Source organism: Pipistrellus hanaki (assembly GCF_964339955.1).
Source record: "Pipistrellus hanaki genome assembly, chromosome: 3".
NCBI classification, from domain to species: Eukaryota; Metazoa; Chordata; class Mammalia; order Chiroptera; family Vespertilionidae; genus Pipistrellus; species Pipistrellus hanaki.
Genome location: NC_140505.1, coordinates 187342478 through 187367028, shown reverse-complemented (window position 1 = coordinate 187367028; position 24551 = coordinate 187342478). Strand labels below are relative to the sequence as shown.

Below are 24551 nucleotides of genomic sequence, written 5' to 3'. Positions count from 1 at the left end.
GTTTCCTGCCGTTGAGATGGGCGGAGGCGATGTGAGGCCGGGCCTGCCCGGAAACACGGCTGGTGGCCTGCATGAGCCCGGCCGGGCGGAGCCTGCCCCTGGGCCGCACTCAACCCAGTGCCTCAGTCCCCGGCCGACGCGCTGTCCACGGAGCCACAGCGGCGAGGGCACCAGCACCTTTTTAAAAAACATTCACCACCCTCACCTGTTTGGCTCAGTGGCTAGAGCATCAGCCTGCGGACTGAAGGGTCCCGGGTTCGATCCCGGTCAAGGGCACGTACCTGGTTGCTGGCACATCCCCAGTGGGGGGCGGGCAGGAGGCAGCTGGTCCATGTTTCTCTCTCATCGATGTTTCTAGCTCTTTATCCCTCTCCCTTCCTCTCTGTAAAAAATCAATAAAATGTATTTTTAAAAAATAAATAAACGAAACACGATCCAGGTGTAGAACGGACGTGTACCGATCGCCTTGTGTGGGTCTCCCGTGTGGGCGCTGGGTGAGCGCGGCTCCGGGTCCGGGTCAGGCGCCGGAAAGCCAGGGCCCCAGGAAGACGGGCTGTCACAGCCCTCCCTCCGGCCTCAGTGGCTCCTGGGCCTTCGAGATGAAGACGGAGCGGGAGGTGCCCCTCGGGGTAGTGCCCGCCCCCACCCCACACGCACGCCCCTTCTGTAAGGCTGGCACGGGCAGCCCGCTGAGGCTAAGGCGTGTGCTCACATGTGCGAACAGCCGGGAGGAAACCCCCGTGACATTTTGGTGGGTTTTCGGCAAACGGGCAGAGGGAGGGGTGCGGGAGGGGGGCCGGCGCGAAGAATTCCCCGAAGCCGGTGGCCTGAGCCGGAGGAGCGATGTTCCACCATCGCTGTCGGGCACTGAGGGCTCCGGCGGGTTTCCTTCCCCCCGTCGCTCGGGCATGGGGTGCCCCGTGCCAGGCCCTCCCCAGCTCGGCGTCACTGACGGTCCGTTCACCGAGGCCGGGTCACCGGCCATCCCCTCGGGGCCCGCCCCCGCGGCTCCGAGGCTCCGCCATGGGCTAGGCCAGGGGTCGGCAAACCACGGCTCGCGAGCCACATGCGGCTCTTCGGCCCCTTGAGTGTGGCTCTTCCACAAAATGCCGCGTGCGGGCGCACGTACAGTGCGATGGAAACATGCGCGGGAGCCGGCTTTCGGCCTGGGCAGGTCCGTTTTGAAGAAGTGGCCTTAGACCACGCCCGGGGCCAAAGAGCCGCAGGTGGCTTGCGAGCCGCGGTTTGCCGACCACAGGTCAGGGCTGTGGGTGAGGCCCAGGGCATGGGGGCGTGCTGCTCACTCACCCACCCATTTTTAAAAATATATATTTTTATTGAACTCAGAGAGGAAGGGAAGGGAGAGATAGGAACATCAATGAAGAGTGAATCATCAATAAGCTGCCTCCTGCACGCCCCCTACTGGGGGTCGGGCATGTGCCCTTGACCAGAATCAAACCTGGGACCCTCTGGTCCGCAGGCTGCTGCTCTATCCACTGAGCCGAACCGGCCAGGGATCACACTCAGTTTGAAGGAGCCACATGCTCCTCCCTTACCGTGTACAGCACAGGCCCCAGGCCACAGCCTTGGTGGGAGCTGTGCCGCAATCCAGGTGGCTTCCTGGAGGTGGCTGCTCTGCTCACACAGGTCAGGAGAGAAGGGGAGGGCCTGAGACTTGGGAGCAGACACACCCTCCTCTCAGACTAGCCACGTGGCTGGGAAGGCCCCTTTCCTCTGTGCACCTCGGTCTTCCTCTCTGTAAAATGGGACTGCAGTGGTGGCGGTGTGGCTGGCCAGGTTGCCTGCCACGTGCTTTGTTCTTGGCAGACGGCAAGCTCTCCCTCTGGACTGTGGTTGGACGGTCCTGTCAGGGGCGGGGGGTTGAGGAGGGGTATTTGGGGAAGAGGAAAGAGCTTATTGAAAAAACCTGCAATTCTCAGAGCCTGGTGGTCTGAGCAGTGAAGCAGAGGTCAGCGTGGCTGGTCTGGGAGCTGGGGGCCCGGGGGAAGTGGCCACGGGCCTCAGCGCTGTGGGCTGAGGCAGGAGCCAGAGGGGCCGCTGGGGTGGTGGGCCCCCAGACAGACAGAGAGAGACCTGGGCCGGGGAGTGTGCGCTGGGGCCGTGGGCTGGCGAGAGGGAGAGTGGGGGGATCTGTGTGACCAGAGGGCCCCCCTGACCCCCCCTGCACTCGCTGTCCTCTGGTTTGTCACAGGGGCCTCTGGCCGCTTTCTTGTTGCCACCTGTCCTCTGTGGTCCGGTCTCAGACGCAGCCAAGCAGGAGAGAGCTCTGAGGTCTAAGTCACCCATAACCTCCCCTCCTCAGGGTCTCCCCGCGGCACCTCCTCCCAACCAGAGAGACAAGTCCTTCCCATGGTCCCAGTGCCCCAGGCCCCCCTCCCGGTACCTCTGCCTCCTCTCCTGTACCCCCTCCCTGCCCTGCTCACCCTGCTCACCCTGCTCCACCAGCACCCTCCGGGCATGGCCCCAGGGCCTCTGCACTCACCGTTCCCTCCCCGGACTCTCCCTCAGGCACCCCGAGGTCTGCACAAATGTCAGCTTTTCAGAGAGAATCCCCTCTGCCCCCCACATCCTCCCCGCCCAGTTCCCTGCTGCCTTCTTCTCCGTAGCACGTCTCACCACCTGAGATATTTCTCTCTTGTTCCTGTTCTCCCACCACCACGTCAGCCCCGCGGACGCAGCCGAAGCCTCTGTCGGACGTGCTCACCGCTGGGTGTTTCCCAGCCCGGGCGTGGGGCCGGCACGTAGTAGGTGCTCAAGCATGGGCTGCACGGACGACGGAGGCGTGGGGGTGAGGCTGAGGGCGTGGGCAGTTTCTTTCCGGGATGAGGTTTTATGTCAGGGCGAGCAAGGATGCTCTGCCCCTGCGTGCGTCCCTCTGGCCGTCCTGTCTGCTCTGGGCCTGGCCCGGCGGTGGCCCTGAGGGACTGTCCAGTGACGGCTGCCTCTGGCAGGTGGGCAGAGCCGGGCTGGAGCCCAGATCCGGACGCCTTTCTAGAGGAGTCCGTCGGCATGGTCCTTCCAAGCTCCTCAGGGTGAGAGGAGAACTTGAGGCTCAGAATGGGGGGGGGGGGTCAGACTCCAAGGTCACAGCGGAGGGGACAGATAGAAGCAGCCCCTTGCTCAGGCAGGATCCAGTCAGCGAGGCTAACTGCTCACAGTAAGAACAGCCCCCTTGGCCAGGGAGACAGCCACACGGACACTCACGCCCCGTTTGCAGGGCAGACCAGTCAGCACTGAAACAAGAAATTGTTGTTTAAAATTAAAAAAAAAAATTTAAAAAGAACCTGGTCAGAGTGGCTCAGAGGTTGAGCATCTACCTATGAACCGGGAGGTCACTGCTTTGATCCCATCAGGGCCCAGGCCCGGGTTGCAGACTCATTGCCCAGTAGGGGGTGTGCGGGGGGCAGCCGATCCATGATTCTCATCATCGATGTTCCTATCTCTCCCTCTCCCTTCCTCTCTGAAAATAATAATATAGATACAGATACAGATACAGATATAGATATTAGTGAATACCCATATTGGCGTGCTGTGCGTGTGCCTGGGATGGAGGCGGGCCCCTCCTGCTGCCCAGCCCGTTTTGCTCCGATGCCTGCGGTAAACGGTGGGCGAGGCAGCCTGGGGACTGCTCCCCCGGGGAGTGAGCGGGGACTCCTGGTTCAGGCCAGAATGTCCAGGTGCCGGCATTTCACCGGCCAAACACGGTTTATCTGATCTGGAGCTTTCCCTGCTGGAACGCCTCTGGGATCGGCACAGGGAGCGCGGCCCCACTGGCCACCCGGCACGCCAGGTCACGGTGCATGTGTGCGTGTGTGTGTGCGTGTGTGTGTGCGTGTGTGCGCGTGTGCGTGCATGCGTGTGCGTGTGCGCGCATGCACGCGCGCGTGTGAGTGTGTGTGTCCAGAGCAAGCGGGTGGGGCTCATGGTGACCTACTGCTCCCTGAGCTCAGCCTGAAGCTCAGGGGGGGTGATGTCACGCTGACCCCGAGCAGCCCACCCAGGCAGCGGGACCAGCCCCCCCCAGGCAGCGGGACCAGCCCCCCACAGGCAGAGGGACCAGCCCCCCCCAGGCAGAGGGACCAGCCCCCCCCAGGCAGAGGGACCAGCCCCCCCAGGCAGCGGGACCAGCCCACCCCCAGGCAGAGGGACCAGCCCCCCAGGCAGAGGGACCAGCCCCCAAGGCAGCGGGACCAGCCCCCCCCAGGCAGCGGGACCAGCCCCCCCCAGGCAGCGGGACCAGCCCCCCCAGGCAGAGGGACCAGCCCCCCCAGGCAGAGGGACCAGCCCCCCAGGCAGCGATGTCAGTCCAGCCTCGGAGCAGAGCCGGAGTGAGCCGGGGAGGGGCCGTCCTCGGGGAGGGGAAGGGTCTGAGGGGGCAGGCGGAACGGGGTGTAGCGCAGGGAGGGCGGACGGTCTTGGGGCCGGTGGACACGCAGGTGCTCCATATGAAGGGTCCGGGCAGCGGCTCCATCTGGAGCCTCGGACAGCGAGCCAGGACCGGCCCGTGACCTGCTGCAGCCCACGTGGCTCACGGTTCCCAGTTGCCCAGGGACTGCCTGGGTCAGGACCACCGTTGGTCCTGGCTTTGGTCATTTACTTATTCGTTTAGAAAATACGTATGTGAGCTGTGGGTTTGGCTCAGCGAGTAGAGCGTCGGCCCATGAACTGAAGGGTCCCGGGTTCGATTCCGGTCAAGGGCACGTACCTCAGTTGCAGGCTCAATCCCTGGCCCTGGTCGGGCATGTGCAGGAGACAACCAATCCATGTGTCTCTCACATTAATGTTTCTCTCTCTCTCTCCCTCCCTCCCTCCCTTTCACTTTCTCTAAAAACCAATAGGAAAATATCCTCAGGTGAGGACTGACAAAATGTGTGCGTGCATGGATGTGCGTGTGCGTGTGCGTGCGTGTGTGTGTGTGTGTGTGTGCGCATGTGTGTGTGCGTGTGTGCATGTGTGTGTGCGTGTGTGCGTGCGTGTGTGTGTGTGTGTGTGTGTGTGTGTGCTGGGGTCTGCTGGCCACGTGGGACTGGACCGTGAGGAAAAGCAGCCTCGGGCCCTGCCCGCTGACAGTGTCCCGGGCATGTCGCTGCCTGTGTAGTCAGCCCCGCAGGAAAGACCTTGAGGGTGGTTGCTAATCGCGTGCAGTTGCAAACAAATAGTCTGTGACCTGGACAAGCATCGCTTCTCTGCGGGCCGAGGTCACCGCAGGATGGCGTGACGCGGGGCAGCCGCCCGGAACCTCGCTAGATGGGGTTCACGCCCCCCCCCCCGGAGCTGTCCACCGCCCGTGTGACCCCCGAGGGGGCCGGAGCTGTCCACCGCCCGTGTGACCCCCGAGGGGGCCGGAGCTGTCCACGGCCCGTGTGACCCCCGGGGCGGGGCCGGAGCTGTCCACCACCCGTGTGACCCCCGAGGGGGCCGGAGCTGTCCACCGCCCGTGTGACCCCCGAGGGGGCCGGAGCTGTCCACCACCCGTGTGACCCCCGAGGGGGCCGGAGCTGTCCACGGCCCGTGTGACCCCCGGGGCGGGGCCGGAGCTGTCCACGGCCCGTGTGACCCCCGAGGGGGCCGGAGCTGTCCACCGCCCGTGTGACCCCCGAGGGGGCCGGAGCTGTCCACCGCCCGTGTGACCCCCGAGGGGGCCGGAGCTGTCCACCGCCCGTGTGACCCCCGAGGGGGCCGGAGCTGTCCACGGCCCGTGTGACCCCCGGGGCGGGGCCGGAGCTGTCCACGGCCCGTGTGACCCCCGGGGCGGGGCGGGGCGGGGTGCCAGGTCCTGGCCGATTGCCGGCCCCGGGGAGATGCTGTCGGAGTGTCCGGTGCCTTTCTCCGCTCACAGAAAGGTCCCGTCTGGCTGGCGGGTTCAGGGTCACGTGTGGCAGACGGGGGAGCTTTCCGTGCCGGCATTTTGCGGGGAGGACGGGAGACGTTTGTTTTCTCAAGTTGAATCATGTTTTCTTTCGCGGCTTCTGGGTTTCCTGCAGATTTCAGGAGCCGTTGCCAGCTCTCGGGTTATAAAGGATTTACCGGTTTGTGCTCCAGTTTTATGGGTTTTCGTGGGGGCTTTGTCCGGGGGCGTGTTCTGAGGCGTGAACGTGGCGCATGCTTTTTTGTGGGGGGAATATCATGGAGCTCCTAATTTCATTTTCATTATTTTTCAATCTTCACTGCTGAGAGTATTACAAGGTCCCCTTTTCTTCCCATTGGCCCCCTCTAGCCCACCCGCCGCAGGCCGGCCCCGCCCCACGCACGGCCGTGTCCATGGGAATGTTTACATGCACAAGGTCTTTGGTTCGTTACCTCCCACCACGCTCCCTCCTGCCCGCCAAGGAACTCAGCGTGTTCTTCCTCCGGCACAGCCTGTCACACAAAAGGCCAACACGGGCTAAGCAAACAAGGTGTCAGTTTATGTGGGCAGCAAAAGCACTAAAGCTGAAATACGTGTGAGTCACCCTTAACATAAGATCCTGGAACACTTTAATAAAAATTAACAGTTTTTCTTTTCTTTTAAATATATTTTATTGATTTTTTTAACAGAGAGGAAAGGAGAGGGATAGAGAGCTAGAAACATCGATGAGAGAGAAACATCGACCAGCTGCCTCCTGCACACCCCTGTCAGGGATGTGCCCGCAACCAAGGTACATGCCCTTGACTGGAATCGAATCTAGGACCCTTCAGTCCGCAGGCTGGTGCTCTATCCACTGAGCCAAACCAGTTTCAGCTTAACATTTTTTCTTGAACATTAACTTACCCGGCACTGAATAACCTCGCAAATTAATAAGCGTAACGCAAATAAGCCTATTTTTCTTGTTCTCTGAAAGCGAAATATTTCCTGTTGTGCATACCAAACAAGTCAGTCCAAGACGAATGACATGCTCTGGCTGGTGTTGCTCAGTGGATAGTGCATTGGCCTGGGGACTGAAGGGTCCTGGGTTCTATTCCAGCCAAGGGCACATGCCCGGGTTGGGGACTTGATCTCCAGTAGGGGGTGTGCAGGAGGCAGCCAGTCAATGATTCTCTCTCATCATTGATGTTTCTATCTCACCTCCAACTGCCCCTCTTCCTCTCTGAAATCAATTTTCTTTTTTTTTAAAAGGACTCATGACGTGGCTGCTAACATATAATATTTGCTGCTGGTATTAGTGGAGAGAAATGGTGCGTCTGCACGTAAGGGAAATGAATGCAACACGCTTATAGTCATCAGTCATCAGTGAATGTCATGGTTCGTTATCCACAATTATGTAGAGCAGAATATAGTAAACATTAAGTTATGGAATTTTTATAAAAATGTTGCTTCTATATCTCTCTCGGCCACGGGTTTGACGTGCTTGCTCTCAGGCTACAACGATTGCCGGCCCCTGTGGGCAGAGCTCCGCCTGCCGCGCCGATGGGAGGCGCCTCGCGGCTGTGCCGGTGCCCACGGCTGTGCGATGGCGCTGGTTTTGGGTTCATAGGATGACGTTGTTCCAATTACTGAAGCTGTGGGGGACGTTTCGCAACCTGAAAGGCCAGCCCTTCCTCGTCGGCGCCTCCTGCTCAGGCTTTTCCTTCTTGCTTGTTGGCTTTTCTGTGCGAGCTCTCGGATCGGTTTTCGCATTCCAGGATCACACACAGTTTACACGGGGGCATCTCTGTGAGGCTAAGTCATCTGTCCTGAAACCACGGCTGGTCTTCCACTCGTCGGAGCCCAGGCTGTGCCTCCCGGGGGCTGCTCGCGCTGGCTCGCAGACTTTGAACATCTTTGGTTACGCTGACCCCTGAGTACCGAGGTGATGGTTGGCCTGAGTCGGTCTTTCATTACAACTTCTGCTTCTACCTGCTTGTTTACATTTGTGAGTGTGTGTGTGTGTGTGTGTGTGTATGTGTGTCCGCTTTTCAGCATTCCTTTTTTTTAATGTATTTTTATTGATTTCAGAGAAGAAGGGAGAGAGAAACATCCATGATGAGAGGGAATCATTGATCGGCTGCCTCCTGCACACCCCCTACTGGGGATTGAGCCCCCAACCCTTGCATGTGCCCTTGACCAGAATCAAACCTGGGACCCTTCAATCTGCAGGCTGATGCTCTATCCACTGAGCCAAACCAGCCAGGGCAGTTTTGATATTTTATCCTTGTAACATGCTGCTGAATTTTATTTGCTGTGTTTTATTTAGGATTATTACAATAACTAGTGGCCCAGTGCATCAATTCATGCATGGGGGGTGGGGTCCCTCTCCAATCTGGACCCCTTGGGGGAATGTCCAACTGCCCTGTGGGATCGGGCCTAAACTAACAGTTGGACATCTCTCTTGCAATCTGAGACCAATGGCTCCTAACCGTTCACCTGCCTGCCTGCCTGATTGCCCCTAACCACTCTGCCTGCTGGCCTGATCACCCCCAACTGCCCCTCTTCTGGTCTGGTCACCCCTAACTGCCCCCGCCTGCAGGCCTGATTGCCCCCAATTGCCCCTCTGCCAGCCTGATCGCCCCCAACTGCTCCCCCCTTGCCAACCTGCTAGCCCCCAACAGCCCCCCCACTGGACTGCTCACCCCCAGCGCCCCCCTTCTGCGGTCTGCTCACTCCTAACCGCCTCTGCCTCAGCCCCGCCACCTGGCTTTGTCCAGAAGGAAGTCTGGAAGGCCCCTGGCCTAATTAGCATATTGCCCTTTTATTAGTATAGATCAGGGGTCCTCAAACTTTTTAAAGTGGGGGCCAGATCACGGTCCCTCAGAGAGCTGGAGGGCCGGACTATATGAACTACTAATTCCTACTGTAACACCTCGGCTGCGCTCACTGCCCAAAAAACCTGGCGGGCCGGATCAGACTCCTCTGCGGGCCGCATGTGGCCTGCGGGCCGTAGTTTGAAGACCCCTGGATAGATATTCATAAGTGATAGTGGGCAGTAGGGTACCTTACGAAGTCTTTTTCGGGTTTTCATATCTGTTACACTTCAAAGTTTTTTGATGAGATCGGGCGCGTTCAGGGTGGTATGGCCGTAGACTACACTTCAAAGTTTTTTGAAGTTTCCTCTCATGTTTTGCTGTTGAACACTAAAAAACATTGGGTTTCTGTCACTTAAGAGTTTGCTAGAAATTTTCTCTAAAAATATCTTGCTCCAGCCCTCACTGGTTTGGCTCAGTAGGTAGAGCAGCAGCCTGTGGACTGAAGGGTCCCAGGTTCGATTCCGGTCAAGGGCATGTACCTTGGTTGCAGGCACATCCCCAGTAGGGGGTGTGCAGGAGGCAACTAATGGATGTTTCTCTCTCATCAATGTTTCTAACTCTCTATCCCTCTCCCTTCCTCTCTGTAAAAAAACAATAAAAGCTATATAAAAAAATAAAAATATCTTGCTCTGGTGCTTTTTAGGGAAAGAGAGAGAGAGAGAGAGAACAAGCTGCCTCCCGCACGCCCCTGACTGGGGGTTGACACTGCAAACCCGGGCACGCACCCTGCCCTGACCAGGGGTAGAACCGGCGGCCTCTTGGTGGGTGGAATGGTGCCCAGCCAGCTCGGCCACGGCAGGCAGGGCTGGCGCTTTCGGTTTTCATGCTCTTATCATTCTCTTTCCATGTGGACGTTGGTCTGTCTGTCTAGATGATCTATCTCTTCCAGGAAAGGTCTTGATTTATGATATTTGTCTAGAAGTGGTTTTTTCCAGGTTTTAAGTTTTATTTGGGAAGGACTATCATGATGGAAGTGTTCTGTTTTGGCTGCGTTCCCAGGTGGCAGTTCTTGGTCCGCGCCCTGCCCCGCCCCCTTGTTTTCTTAATTAGGGTTCATGGTGGTTTTCATATTTTATTGGACTTTTCCCCAGAGAGCCAGCTTTTTGCCAAATTTCTTAGTAGGCTTCTCTGCTTTTCAAATTTATTTCTGTTCTAATCTTTAGTAATGCTTCCTTCATTCTTGATGTTTACTTTATGATTCTTTTTCTACTATTTTCTCTGTCCTGCTGTAACTGTTACACGTATTGGAAACTGAACCCTGCTCTGGCTGCCGCAGCCGCCTCCCTGCGATTAAGACTCGTGCTGTTTTGCCGTTATTTCGTGGAAATCCCACAAATTCCGTTTGTATTTCCCTTTGGATGTGAGCATTGTCCAAGAGAGCTATGTGTTGTTCCGCCCACCCCATTTTCTGGACTTTTAAAATAATTTCTAGCCATTCTGCCTTGTGATCATAAAATAATCTGTTACTTTTGGATGTTCTTGAGTTTTTCAGTTTTCATGAATGTTCTATCAGCTCTTAAAAAGAATATACGAAAGTTAGATACAGAGGCAGTAAAGCATCAAACAGATGGTCCAATTACAGCGGGGAGGGGAGGGAGAGGTGGGGGAGATAAGCGATCAACCGAAGGACGTGTATGCATGCACATAAGCATGACCAATGGCCGCCAAACTCTGGGAGGGGAGGGCATGTATGGGAGGGGGGCTGGGTGGGGCAATGGGAAGATATGTACACATATAATAGCTTAACAAAAAATAAAAAAGGGGAAAAAAGAATGTACATTCTCTATTATTAGCATAGGGTTTGATATGTTGTTCTTCACTGATCATTTTATTGAGGTCTTTTGAACTCGTATTTATGTTTGATCTGCTTTATGTTCCTTGGGCTGAGAGGTGATTTTTTTTTTTAAATATATTTTATTGATTTTGTACAGAGAGGAAGGGAGAGAGATAGAGAGCCAGAAACATCGATGAGAGAGAGTCATCGATCAGCTGCCTCTTGCACACCCCCCACTGGGGATATGCCCGCAACCAAGGTACATGCCCTTGACCGGAATCGAACCCGGGACCCTTCAGTCCCCAAGCCGACGCTCTATCCATTGAGCCAAACCGGTCCCGGCTGAGAGGTGAATTAAAATCTCTTATTAGCATGCTCTTCTGTCTGTCCTCGAACTCTGCCACGTCTTCCTGACCACAGCCACCGTGTGGTTCGGTACCTTCTCAGCTGTACCATTTGGATTCTAAGTGGCCCGTCGTTGGCTCCCTTCATGATGTTTGGCGTGAATTCTCATTGTCTGACCTTAAGATTATGGCCCTAGGTTTTTAAGAAAATGTTGTTTTAATTTATTTTTACAAAGAGGAAGGGAGAGAGAGAGAGAGAGAGTTAGAAACATCAATGAGAGAGAAACATCGATCAGCTGCCTCCTGCACACCCCCTACTGGGGGGTTTGCCCACAACCAAAGTACAAGCCCTTGACCGGAATCGAGCCCAGGACCTCTTAGTCCACAGGCCGATACTCTATCCACTGAGCCAAACCGGTTAGGGCAATACTGCTTTTTAAATACCGTATTTTCCGGCCTATAAGACGACTTTTGAAACAAAAAAAAAGCCTGCTCAGATTGGCCAGAGCCAGAGAGGCGGTCTATTAAAAAAGAACTGGTGTTGCCTCGGAAGTGGGGGATAGTCTTATACAGTAAATATAGGCCTAAACCTATGTTTTAACTGTAAAATTAGGGGGTCGTCTTATATGCCAGAAAATATGGTATATTTTTATTGACTTTTAGAGAGAGGGGAAGGGAGAGGAAGAGAGAGATAGAAACATCAGTGATGAGAGAGAATCATTGACTGACTGCCTCCTGCACGCCCCCCACCGGGGACCAAGCCCACAATCCAGCATGTGCCCTGACCGGGAATCAAACCGTGACCTCAGGTTCACAGGTTGATGCTCAGCCACGGAGCCACACCCGCTGGGCCATAGTGTCCCTTTTCAATTCCTGAAATCAAGACTTCTGCATTTCAGGACAGTTTTCCTGAATTACAGTTTTAAACATTTCTTAGGTTCAGTTGTTTGAGTTTTCTTCTTTATGCCGGGCTGGCATGGCTCAGGGGCTGAGCATCAACCTATGAACCAGGTCACGGTTCAATTCCCGGTCAGGGCGCATGCCCGGGTTTGGGGCTTGATCCCCAGTAGGGGGCGTGCAGGAGGTAGCCGATCAATGATTCTTATCACTGATGTTTCTATCTCTCTCTAGCCCTCTCCCTTCCTCTCTGAAATCGATAAAAATATTTTTTAAATATTTTCTTCTTTAGAAACTTCAGTTATACCATCATTGCATCTCCCGTCTGTTTTTCTTCTTGAATTCTTTGATCTCCTTGACTATTGCCTCTCGAGTTTTGTTCAGTTTTCTGTTTTAATCTATTTCTTGTTCCACTTTGTATGGAGTGCCTCTCCCTTATGTTTCTCGCAGCTCGGTCTTCACTTCTGAAATGCGTTTGTCTTTTTCTTTCGGTTCTTCCCTGAGGTCTGTCCGTTCCCGCCCGGCCGTCCTCATGTCTCACGGTACCTCTCCGTCTCCTCTCCGCTTGTATTCCTGCCCTTTGGTCTTCCTTCAGGTTTGTGGGTTGTCGTTTTTATAATTCATGTTATAATTCTGGATTAGAATTTTTGTTTGCTGTGTGCTAGTGTTGCATCTTTGCATGGAGGCTGGGTTTATTCCTTTAACAGGTTTCCCCCTGTGTTTGAATTTCCCTGGATCCGCTATCAACAGGAAGTCTTTGTGGAACTGGGAGAGAGGTCTCTCTGATGAAAGGATCCTTCCTCTGATTTTATGGGGATAAATTTAAAAGGTGGCCCTTAAAAAAAAAAAAGAAAGAAAGAAAGAAGGGAAAAAAAGAAAGAAATAAAAGACCCTCTGGACCCACTCCCCATTGGCCTCTCAGAACCCCATGTGGGACACAGTGTATTCTCACGTGGGGTTGGTAGGTTGTACTGGAGTGACGGTTTATCTACCTCCAAAGCAGTCAGTACTCAAGCTGCAGCTGCGAACTGCCAGGATGCAGCCCTCTCAGGGTGCCTGCGGGCGGTGGTTTCCGTTAGCAGCACATGCCTCCTAGCAGCATTCCCTCTCTGATACGACTTAGAAGGGAAACCACGGAGCAAGTTTATCCATGAAAACAGAGGAGTGAGCCACATCACCGCGGAGCCCGGCGAACGGGGCCCGGCGCTGAGGAGGAGCAGCCGGCAGCGAAGAAGAAGGCCGTGAAGGCAGCGCGAGCGGTAACGTGTTACCTGGTTAAAGGACCCCGGCCGAATCCCGCGCGGCCCGTCAATGAAAGTCTGAACCCATGGCCTGCGGCTGTGCTTCCTGGTTCCAGCGCCAGCACTTCCTTGGGGCCCAGCTCCTGCACGGCGGGAGTCTGCGGAATGGTTACGCGCTGCGGAGCTTGGTGTGAAGGTCCTGCATGAGCTTCTCTTCGCCGAAGACAGAGACCTGCCAGGTCCAGCTTCGAGAGCGTTTGTCACTCGGCTCAAACGCTTTTCGTCGTGTGCTCAGACGGCCCCATACCTGGCGATTAAATCTCTCTTTTTAAAAAAAAATATATTTTATTGATTTTTTTACAGAGAGGAAGAGAGAGGGATAGAATTAGAAACATTGATGAGAGAGAAACATTGACCAGCCGCCTCCTGCACACCCCCTACTGGGGATGTGCCCGCAACCCAGGTACATGCCCTTGACCGGAATCGAACCCGGGACCTTTCAGTCCACAGACCAACGCTCTACCACTGAGCCAAACCGGTTTCGGCTAGCAATTAAATCTCTTACTAACGATGGACTCTCACGAGTCATGAGGATCCGGCCAGTAACCGCTGGTGTTGTCCAGTTTGTCGAGCTAGAGAAGAGCCTTATCGAAAGCACGCTGAGGGCACGTTTCCGTATCTCAGGATTCTCAAGCTTGAAGGTCATAACTTGCTTTTACTCCACGAGCATTCCCGAATCTTTTCGGAGCCGCGCTTCTGTTCCAGGGAAAGCGTTGAGGGACATTCAGGAATTACAGAACGACCGAGGAACTGAACGCCGAAGTGACAGAGCAGGAAATCGAAGATGCGTCACAGGAGCCGCCCTTCGAGAAGTTTCCGGTGATCGTGAAGGTCCGAGCGCGTTTGTGGGACGGTGAGTGCAGAGAGCGACGCCGCCACGGGACCCGATGAGAAGCGAAAGAGCTCCCGCTGGAGAGCGGCTAATGGCAGTACTTGAGCGATTGGCTATGGACTCCATCGTCTTGCTCCAAGAGACCAAGCTTCTACATGATAGCAATCAGTTTGAAACCTGTTACTTATCTACCTCATCTTATAGTCCCTTAAGGAAAAAAAAAAAAAAAAGAACCCCACCTGGTTCAGGAGGCAGGCTGCCCTGGCCGGTGTGGCTCAGTGGGCAGAGCCCCTGGACTGAAGGGCCCCTGATTTGATTATGGGCTTAGACACTGGCCCTGGTTGGGGTGGGTGTGGGGGGCAACCAATCGATGTGTCTCTCTCGCATTGAGGTTTCTCTCCCTCTCCCTCTCCCTTCCTCTCTGAAATCAATAAAAATATGTCCCTGAACCCAGAGGACGCCACTGTCTCCTGTGCCCGCAGCCCCAGCCGCGCGGGGACACAGGCGCCCGGTGTGCTCCCCGGTGCCCACTCCTGCCGGCAGGCGCTGTCTCCCTGGCGGGGCGAGCACCTTCCTGGGGGGACTGTCCTCGGCTGGAGGAGGCCCACCCATGCAGCCCCCGTCCCGGGAACAGCCCCGGCCAGTGGGTCAGGGTGGGAAGCCGACATCTGAAGGCCGGCGCCAGGGTTCCCGGGGGACCGGCTCCTCCGGCAGGTCCGGGTCCCCCCCCTGCCCAGGCCTTGCAGGCGGCTCCCCACGTCACAGTCCCGGGGCCGGGCCTGTGCTGGCCCTGGCGGGAGCTCTGGCAGGATGACCGAGAGGGATGGGCACAGAGGGGCGCTCTGCAGAGAGGACCCTTAAAGACCACACACACACACACACACACACACCACACACACACACGCACGCACGCACACACACCACACACCCACACACACACACACACACACGCACACACACACCACACACCCACACACCACACACAGACACACACATGCACACCCACACCACACACCCACACACACGCACACACACACCACACACACACGCACACACACACCACACATACACACACACACACGCACACACACGCACACACACGTCCGCAGACCTCCGCCCCGGGCCGGGCCCAGCCTCTGCTTGGGACTCCTTATCGCCCTGGCGGGACCTGGGAACGCACTCCTCCGGCCTCGCTGTGACTGAGGACAAAGCTTCCTTCTTCCTTTTCGTTTTAAAAAATAGATCTTTATGCCCAAACCGGTTTGGCTCAGTGGATAGAGCGTCGGCCTGGGGACTGAAGGCTCCTGGGTTTGATTCCGGCCAAGGGCATGTACCTTCATTGAGGGCACATCCCCAGTGGGGGGTGTGCAGGAGGCGGCTGATTGATGTTTCTCTATCATCAATGTTTCTGGCTCTCTGTCTCTCTCCCTTCCTCTGTAAAATAAATAAATAATATATATATATGACTGAGCCAGTCGCCCAGGTGGGCACCAGCAACAGAGACAGAGACAGAGGGGAGACAGGGACTCAGAGAGGCTGCGGAGACAGAGGCCAAGGCCGGAGGGACGAGGCGATATGAGCTCAGGAGCCGAGAACCCTGACACAGGAAGTGGGAACAGGGCCCGCCCACACCTCGACCTCAGGCTGGGTCCTGCGATGAGAAAACCCCCGCCTGAGCTCGCCCCAGACTCAGCCGGAAGCCGACCCGAGCCCGCCGGCCTGGTCCCTGCGGCCCGGGTTTCTGGTTGAGACTTCTGGATGCCTGCCTCCTGCCTGCCTCCTCCCTCCTCCCTCCTCCCTCCTCCCTTCTGCCTCCTCCTGCCTCCCTCCTGCCTCCTGCCTCCTGCCTCCCTCCTCCCTCCTCCCTCCCTCCTTCCTCCTGCCTCCCTCCTGCCTCCCTCCTCCCTCCTGCCTCCCTCCTCCCTCCTGCCTCCTGCCTCCCTCCTGCCTCCTCCCTCCTCCCTCCTCCCTCCTCCCTCCTGCTTCCCTCCTGCCTCCTCCCTCCTCCCTCCTCCCTCCCTCCTCCCTCCTCCCTCCTGCCTCCCTCCTCCCTCCTCCCTCCTGCCTCCTCCCTCCTGCCTCCCTCCTCCCTCCTCCCTCCTGCCTCCTCCCTCCTGCCTTCCTCCTGCTTCCCTCCTCCCTCCTCCCTCCTTCCTCCCTCCTGCTTCCCTCCTGCCTCCTCCCTCCTCCTTCCTCCCTCCTCCCTCCCTCCTCCCTCCTCCCTCCTGCCTCCTGCCTCCCTCCTGCCTCCCTCCTCCCTCCTGCCTCCCTCCTCCCTCCTCCCTCCTGCCTCCCTCCTGCCTCCCGCCTCCCTCCTCCCTCCTGCCTCCCTCCTCCCTCCTGCCTCCCTCCTCCTCCCTCCTGTCTCCTGCCTCCCTCCTCCTCCCTCCTCCCTCCTGCCTCCTGCCTCCTGCCTCCTCCCTCCTGCCTCCCTCCTGCCTCCTCCCTCCTCCCTCCTGCCTCCTCCCTCCTCCCTCCCTCCTGCCTCCCTCCTCCCTCCTGCCTCCCTCCTGCCTCCTGCCTGCCTCCTGCCTCCCTCCTCCCTCCTCCCTCCTGCCTCCCTCCTCCCTCCTGCCTCCCTCCTCCCTCCTGCCTCCTGCCTGCCTCCCTCCTCCCTCCTCCCTCCTCCCTCCTCCCTCCTCCCTCCTGCCTCCCTCCTCCCTCCTCCCTCCTCCCTCCTCCCTCCTCCCTCCTGCCTCCCTCCTGCCTCCTCCCTCCTGCCTCCCTCCTCCCTCCTCCCTCCTGCCTCCTGCCTCCCTCCTCCCTCCTCCCTCCTGCCTCCTGCCTCCCTCCTCCCTCCTCCCTCCTGCCTCCTGCCTCCCTCCTCCCTCCTCCCTCCTGCCTCCCTCCTGCCTCCTCCCTCCTGTCTCCCTCCTGCCTCCTCCTCCCTCCTGTCTCCCTCCTGCCTCCTGCCTCCCTCCTCCCTCCTCCCTCCTGCCTCCTCCCTCCTCCCTCCTCCCTCCTCCCTCCCTCCTCCCTCCTGCCTCCCTCCTGCCTCCTCCTCCCTCCTCCCTCCTGCCTCCCTCCTCCCTCCTCCCTCCTGCCTCCTCCCTCCTCCCTCCTGCCTCCCGCCTCCCTCCTCCCTCCTGCCTCCCTCCTGCCTCCCTCCTGCCTCCTCCTCCCTCCTCCCTCCTGCCTCCTGCCTCCCTCCTCCCTCCTCCCTCCTGCCTCCTCCCTCCTCCCTCCTGCCTCCCTCCTGCCTCCTCCCTCCTGCCTCCTCCCTCCTCCCTCCTGCCTCCTGCCCCGCTCAGAAGCCCCCGCGGGTGCGGGACGGGGGACCCTGGGGGCCCTGAGCCGCCCCAGGCCTGCGCAGGCGCCACCTCCGCTGCTGTGGCTCCTGGGCTGAGGCCCTCCCTTCTCTGGGCCTCTGTCCCCTTTGAACATCGGGTCCCTGGCGTTCAGCACCAGCCTGGCGGGTGTGGGGTTCGGGGTGCGGGGGCCTGCTCAGCCAGCGCTGGACGGACATAGGAGCCCCAGAGGGTCAGTGGGGGCGTGCCTCCTGCGGGGCCAGAGCTGGGTGTGGGCCATGAGGTGCCCGGAGGGAGCCTTTCCAATGGACTCTGATGCTGATGCCCCCGAGGTGGGAGGCCAGGGGGGTCTGCCAGGCCCGTGCCCTCTGTCTCCGCCAGCCGTCCCTTCTCCCACGTCCCACCTGAGAACGATGGGGTGGGGGGGGACGGGGCCACAGGGGTGCTCCCCAGTGAACTGCTAACGGGAACACCTCCCGGGGAGGGCTGGGGGAGGCGGGAGGGGGCAGGCGCGGTGGCAGCGATGTGCCAGGCTTGTCTGACGGGGCCCAGGGCTTCGGGCCCAGCTGCCAGGCCCGTCCGGGGGCCAGGAGCATGCTTGGGGCCTGAGGTCACACCGTGTTGGGCTGTGGCCAGCTTGGCCCACACACCGTTTCTATTCCTGGGTCCCGGGCTCTGGCACCAAATACGGTGCTGCCTGCCTCTGGCGCCCTCGCCACGGCAGGCCTGGCTCCAGTGGCACAGCCCGCTTCCCCTGGAGGCCCAGGGCTTGCCCCACCCCGTGGCAGAGCCCCATCCCCCCAGGGCCCCGGGCCACCAAGCAGCCAGGGCCTCGCTCCATCCCTCTGTCCGTCTGCCCACTCCTCCGTCCACTCCTCAGCATGGCTCACGGCGGGTTAAGACGACTCGGGACCAGAACAGCCTCGCCCTGCAGGGACACCGGGCGGGGAGCACAGGGACACCGGGCAGGGAGCACAGGGGACACGGGCGGGGAGCACAGGGGACACGGGCGGGGAGCACAGGGACACCAAGTGGGGAGCACAGGGGACACCGGGCGGGGAGCACAGGGGACACTGGGCGGGGAGCACAGGGACACCGGGCGGGGAGCACAGGGACACCAAGCGGGGAGCACAGGGGACACCGGGCGGGGAGCACAGGGACACCAAGCGGGGAGCACAGGGGACACCGGGCGGGGAGCACAGGGACACCGGGCGGGGAGCACAGGGACACCAAGCGGGGAGCACAGGGGACACCGGGCGGGGAGCACAGGGACACCGGGCGGGGAGCACAGAGGACACCGGGCGGGGAGCACAGGGACACCGGGCGGGGAGCACAGGGACACCAAGCGGGGAGCACAGGGGACACCGGGCGGGGAGCACAGGGGACACCGGGCGGGGAGCACAGGGACACCGGGCGGGGAGCACAGGGGACACGGGCGGGGAGCACAGGGACACCGGGCGGGGAGCACAGGGGACACGGGCGGGGAGCACAGGGACACCGGGCGGGGAGCACAGGGGACACCGGGCGGGGAGCACAGGGACACCGGGCGGGGAGCACAGGGGACACGGGCGGGGAGCACAGGGGACACCGGGCGGGGAGCACAGGGACACCGGGCGGGGAGCACAGGGACACCGGGCGGGGAGCACAGGGCTCTTGGTTTACCTCAGGGCTCTGCCATTCAGGAGCCGGGGGGGGGGGGGGCAGAGAGGGGTCCCCCAGGCAGCCCACCCAACGTCTGACCCCGTCTCCTCACTCACGTGCTCACTGGTTCCTTTGGTCACTCACTGATGTGCTGACTCACGGACCCACCCACTCACTCACTCGTTAATCCACTCATTGATCACCCACTGATCTGCTCACTCTATTGCTCCGTCCACTCCCTTCTCGCCAAGCACAGTGTTCGTTGACCCCACGGGGTTTGTTCCAAGTAAATAACTACCCAGGCACATACAGGAAAGCCCAGGATGGCCGCTGCGCCCGGGGGGAACAGGCCTCGGCGGGGGCGGGGGCTCTGCATGACGGGGGAGCCGGCGTGTTAGGGAAGGTGGCCTCTGAGGGAGGGGAGGGGAGGGGAGGGGAGGGGAGAGGAGGGGAGGGAACTGTGTTCTAGCTGGAGGAACAGTAGCTGCAAAGGCCCGAGGCGGCGGTGTGGGGGATGGGTTTGGGAAAGGGCCAGGAGGCGGGGTGTGGCTGGGGCCGGGCAGGTGACGGAGAGAAGTGGGGGGTGCGGTCAGAGATTGGGGGACACCCGGGCCCCAGCGGGCCGCCCACATATCAGGGTCTGAGCGGAGGAATGACTGGCCGCCACGTCCTCTCAGTGTCCCTCCCGCAGCGAGGGAGTGAGCGAGTGAGCGAGTGGATTTGCACGGGGCACGGGGCCGGGCCGGGCTCGGGGAGAAGGTGTGCGGGCCAGTGGACTCAGGGAGGTCCATCGGCCAGCTCCCTTCTCCATGCCACCTTCCCGGGGAGCCACCTTCTCCGGACTCTGGGCCTCTGCCTGCACTTCTCCCTCATCTCCTTTATGGTCCTCAGCTCTTGGCCAGTGGTCTCCCCCAGGCAGAGCGCCCCCCAGGGGAGGCTGCACCCAACTGCCCCCTGGGGCCGAGCGAGGGCGAGAGCCGGTGCACACAGGAGCCCGCGCCCACCTCCCGTCTCCTCTTTTGCAGATGGACCTGCGGGCACGGAGCGCGGGTGGAAGGGCGGTGTCCGTCCTGGCGGAGGAGGCCGGCCGCTGAGCCCGGCGTGTCTGCAGGAGGCTGCCAGGCTGCCGATCCCCGCCTCACCGCCATGGGCGGCCCGGGCTGGTCAGTGCCCGCTCTGATGTCATCGCGGTTCCGGCCGGGGCCCTGGGGGAGGTGGCCCATGGCGCCCTCTCTGGCCGTGAGACCCACTGTCCCCGGAGGGGCTGTCTCCGGGCCCCGGGGTCCCCACGTTTCCACGCCTCTGAATAGAAATGATGCAGCTGCCCCCTGGGGTTGCTGAGGGGGAGGGGGGGTGGCTTTGTCTCTGGGCACCCCGCAGGCCCAGAGGAACTGCTGACAGGGAGCGGGGAGCAGAGTCCAGGCCCATGAGCTCGGCCTCCCCGCCCCCAGCGCCAGGCACGGTGTGTATTGGCTGCGCTGACTTGCTCCCAGGCAGGACGGCGCAGTGGTGAGAGCACAGGCGCTGGAGCCAGACGGCCAGGGTTCAGAGACCCAGCCTGCCCCTGGCTGGCTGTGGGATTCTGCGTGAGCTGTCTGCCCTGTGCCTCCGATTCCGCACCTGTAAAGTGGGGTGATGCTTGCCACCCGGTAAGGCAGCGTTAGGGCTGTGCGAACATATGTCCATGTGAGAAGGTGGCCTGGCTCGCACAGGCAGACAGGCAGTGTCTCCTGAGGAGGCGAGCGAATGAACGAACACCTGCACTCACCCACGAGTGGGTGCTGGTGTTCCTGCCTTGCTGGTGGGGAGGGTGAGGCTCAGGCAGCTGAGTGATTTGCCCCAGGTCTCCCCGCTGCTCAGACAGACGTGGGGTCCCCTGCACCCCAGGCGTTTGCAGTCCCACCCTTGGGGATGAGGCCAAGCCTGTCTGTTCCTCCCAGCCACCTGGGGCACCCAGCATGCTCCGGGCTGGGCTGCTGGCCCCAGGGGCGCGACCCAGACAGGGAGGGCCCCGGGGCAGCAGTGCCAGCAAACTGCCCTGGCCCGTCCTCTCCAGACCTGCGCCCGGGGAAGCCAGGGGCCGGGAGACCCCGCATGTCTGACCCTGAGCCCGGGCCTCAGGACCTGGCGAGCACCCCCGGGGCCTGCGGTTCACCCGTCCTGCCCGAGAGCAAGCTCACCTGCCAGCGCCAGGCCCCCCAGGCCCAGTCTCTTTTATTTACTTTTAATATATATTTTATTGATTTTTTACCGAGAGGAAGAGAGAGGGATAGAGAGTTAGAAACATTGATGAGAGAGAAACATCAATCAGCTGCCTCTTGCACACCCTCTACTGGGGATGTGCCCACGACCAAGGTACATGCCCTTGACCGGAATCGAACCCAGGACCTTTCATTCCGCAGGCCGACGCTCTATCCACTGAGCCACACTGGTTTTGGCCAGGCCCAGGCTCTTGCCGAGGCTACTTGGCAGCCTGCCCTCTTGGACCAGCTCCAGGCCTGCCTTGCGGAGCCAAGGGGTCCGGGCACCGGGCCTCCCCTCACAGGCTGCCAGTCTGGCGTGCCAAGGGGCCGGGCAGGGCCAGGCAGAGGCCTGAGGCAAAGACAGGACTTCTGATAACTCCCTGCCGGCGCCGCCCTGGCCGCTGTGGCCACAGGGGGTACGGCTCCCGGTGCCCGGAGCTCCCCGGGGTGTCCGGGGTGAGCGGCTGGCAGGCCTGTGGGCTCCGGGAGCCAGAGCTGGCCTTGGCCTTGGCCGCCGTGTGTAAGAAGCGTGTTCTTGGGTCGGGGTTGCCAGCAGCCCCGTCCGAACGCGGTGTCCTCTCTTGCAGACCAGCCAGTTCCTGCCGGAGGCTCCTGGCGGCACCGGGCGGGGGAGACCATGCCCAGGCCCCCGGACTGCCTGCTGGGGCTGCTCCGGGGCGCCCCGGGCCAGCGGGCCTGCACCCTGTTCCTCATCAGCTTCAACTTCATGTGCCTGGTGTCCCTCATGATCTACTGGCACGTGGCGGGCGAGCCGGGGGGCCCGGCGCCGCTCCCTAACCTGCCCGCCCACATCCCCTGCCCCCGCCTGCAGCCCCCCGCGGCGCCCCCCGGCGGCGCCCCGCCCCCCACCAACATCTTCTTCCTGGAGACCTCGGACCGCACCGACCCCAACTTCCTGTTCATGTGCTCGGTGGAGTCGGCGGCGCGGGCGCACCCCGAGGCGCGGGTGGCCGTGCTGATGAAGGGGCTGCTCGGCCGCGGCGCCAACGCGACCCTCCCGCCCAGCCTGGGCCTCTCGCTGCTGCGCTGCTTCCCCAACGTGTGGCTGCGGCCGCTGGACCTGGCCGCGCTGTTCCGGGCCACGCCGCTGGCCGCCTGGCACGCCGCCACGCGCGGCCGCTGGCAGCCCTACCCGCTGCCCGTGCTGTCGGACGCCGCGCGGCTGGCGCTGCTCTGGAAGTTCGGCGGCGTCTACCTGGACACGGACTTCATCGTGCTGCGCAGCCTGCGCAACCTCAGCAACGCGCTGGGCACGCAGTCCCGCTACGTGCTCAACGGCGCCTTCCTGGCCTTCGAGCGCGGCCACGCCTTCCTGGCGCTGTGCATGCGGGACTTCGTGGCGCGCTACAACGGCTGGGTGTGGGGCCACCAGGGCCCGCAGCTGCTCACGCGCGTCTTCAAGCGCTGGTGCGCCACCCGCAGCCTGGCCGAGCGCCGCGCCTGCCGCGGGGTGCGCGCCCTGCCCCGCGAGGCCTTCTACCCGGTGCCCTGGCAGGACTGGAAGAGGTACTTCGAGGACGTCAGCCCCGACGAGCTGCCCCGGCTGCTCAACGCCACCTACGCCGTGCACGTGTGGAACAAGAAGAGCCAGGGCACGCGGCTCGAGGCCACGTCCCGGGCGCTGCTGGCCCAGCTGTACGCCCGCTACTGCCCCACCACGCACCAGGCCATGAAGATGTACCTGTGAGGCCGGCCGGCCGCCCGCCCGCGCCCGCTCCCATCCGGCCGGAGGAGGGCCCGGTCTCCCTTCCCGGGGGAGCGGGGAGATGAGGGTGAAGGGCAGGGAGGAGGTGCTATTGCAGGACTGGCCGCAAGCCCTGGGGCGTGCTCCCTCCAAGCCAGCGGGAGGCTGGGGGCACCCCTCGGCTGGGGAGACACCCCTCCCTCGGCCGGAGTGCTGTCTCAGGGTGCAGGCGACGGGGTGGGAGAGGGCCCCCAGCCAGAATCCGCTGCAGTGAGCAGGTGGAGGGGGCACCGCAGGCCTGCTGGGCAGCTCGTGGGCACGTGGACATCACAGGATCCTCCCCGAGACCCCAGGGAAGACGGGCTGTTTGGGCCCAGGTGCCCGTGAGGGCGCAGCCTCAGGAGCCCAGGGTCAGGAGAGAGGGAGGCGGGAGGAGGGGAAGGGAGAGGAGGCCGGCAGAGAGCCGTGTGCAAGCCCGGGCCCCAGCCCCAAGCGGGCGGCGCTCTGCCCCTTCCTGGTTCTGTGTTTTGTTTTCCGAGAGGCTGAGGCTGGCAGAGGGGCCTGAGGAGCATTCGGGGGAGGCCCTGCCGGCCGCCCATCCTTGATTCTTTCCACAGATGTAGCCAGGGTGGCAGCTGCCCACGCCAGGGGCCTGGGGGTGCGGAGTATTTTTGGATCCGGAAAAGCATCTTAAAGGAAGCACTCCCGCCCTGCTGGCCATAAACACAGGCAAATAATAAACATAACACACGTGACTGGCCCACAGCTGCCCTTCTGTAGTGGAGGATCGCCGGGCGGGGGCGACTTCCCTGAGGTCATGCAACCTGCCTGGCCGGAGGCCTGCGGCGGGAGATCTGCTCTCGGCGGGCGGAAGGGCGGGCCGCAGCTGCCGTGTTGGGGCGGCCCGCACCGGCCTCGCCGGGACTGGGGGTGCTGCCAGGAACCTGGGGTCTCTGCGTGCTGCTCTTTGCCAGCAGAGGGGAGTGTTTAGAGGCCTCTGGGTTCTGCCTGCAGACTCTTGGGCAGCCTGGTGAGGCGGTGAGTTCCCTGGCTCCAGGGGCATTCAAGAGCAGGTGATGTTTTTGATGCAAACAGTGGATTACTTGTCAGTTATTTCTCCAACCACATTTCACCTATCTTAATTTTCTTCAGAATAAGCAGGTTTTACTTTAATCACACACACACACACACACACACACACACACGCACGCACGCACGTAACGAGTGAAATGATCTCTGAGGGCCACACTCGGTTTACCCCCTGGCCCAGCAGTCACGGCTCTCCTGATCTGGCCCCACCTCCCTCTCCAGCTCTGAGCTTTGTCCTCCATCCACACTAAACTGTATATTCTTTTTTTTTTTTTTTTTAAACTGGATATTCTTTTTTTTAAAAATATATTTTATTGATTTTTTTACAGAGAGGAAGAGAGGGGGATAGAGAGTTAGAAACATTGATCAGCTGCCTCTTGCACACCCCTTACTGGGGATGTGCCAGCAACCAAGGTACATGCCCTTGACCGGAATCGAACCTGGGACCCTTCAGTCCGCAGGCCGACGCTCTATCTACTGAGAAACTGGTTTCAGCTTAACTGGATATTCTTGACCCCCGGCCCCGCCTCACGTCCACATGTAGATGCTCTCTGTGCCTTCGCTGCTGCCGGCAGTGCCCTTCTCAACATCTTCATCTTCAAACTCTTGTTCCTTCCCAAAGACTGATGGCTGTCCCCTCTGGGAGGCCCCCTGACTGCCCCTCCGGCCCCACAGCCCCCGCACACTCTGTGACTGTGGGGTTCTGGGCCCGTTCCGCTAAACGTCTTTTTTTTTTTTTTTTTTTTTTAATGT

The 24551-nt window shown here is 60.4% G+C and overlaps 1 protein-coding gene across 2 annotated transcripts in view; it reads left to right on the top strand.

The window, feature by feature from the left end:
- The window catches only part of A4GALT (alpha 1,4-galactosyltransferase (P1PK blood group)), a 28613-nt gene extending 4549 nt beyond the window's left edge, over nucleotides 1-24064 (top strand). Inside the window, exons 2-3 of one of the 2 annotated variants that reach the window (XM_084878166.1) lie at nucleotides 19787-19924; nucleotides 21592-24064. In XM_084878166.1, the coding sequence (XP_084734292.1) occupies nucleotides 21642-22712 (1071 nt within the window). In that variant the 5' untranslated portion in view covers nucleotides 19787-19924; nucleotides 21592-21641 and the 3' untranslated portion in view covers nucleotides 22713-24064. The remainder of the gene's footprint in view (nucleotides 1-19786; nucleotides 19925-21591) is intronic. The other variant, XM_084878167.1, reaches the window with a different exon arrangement.
- Nucleotides 24065-24551: the final 487 nt, after the last annotated feature.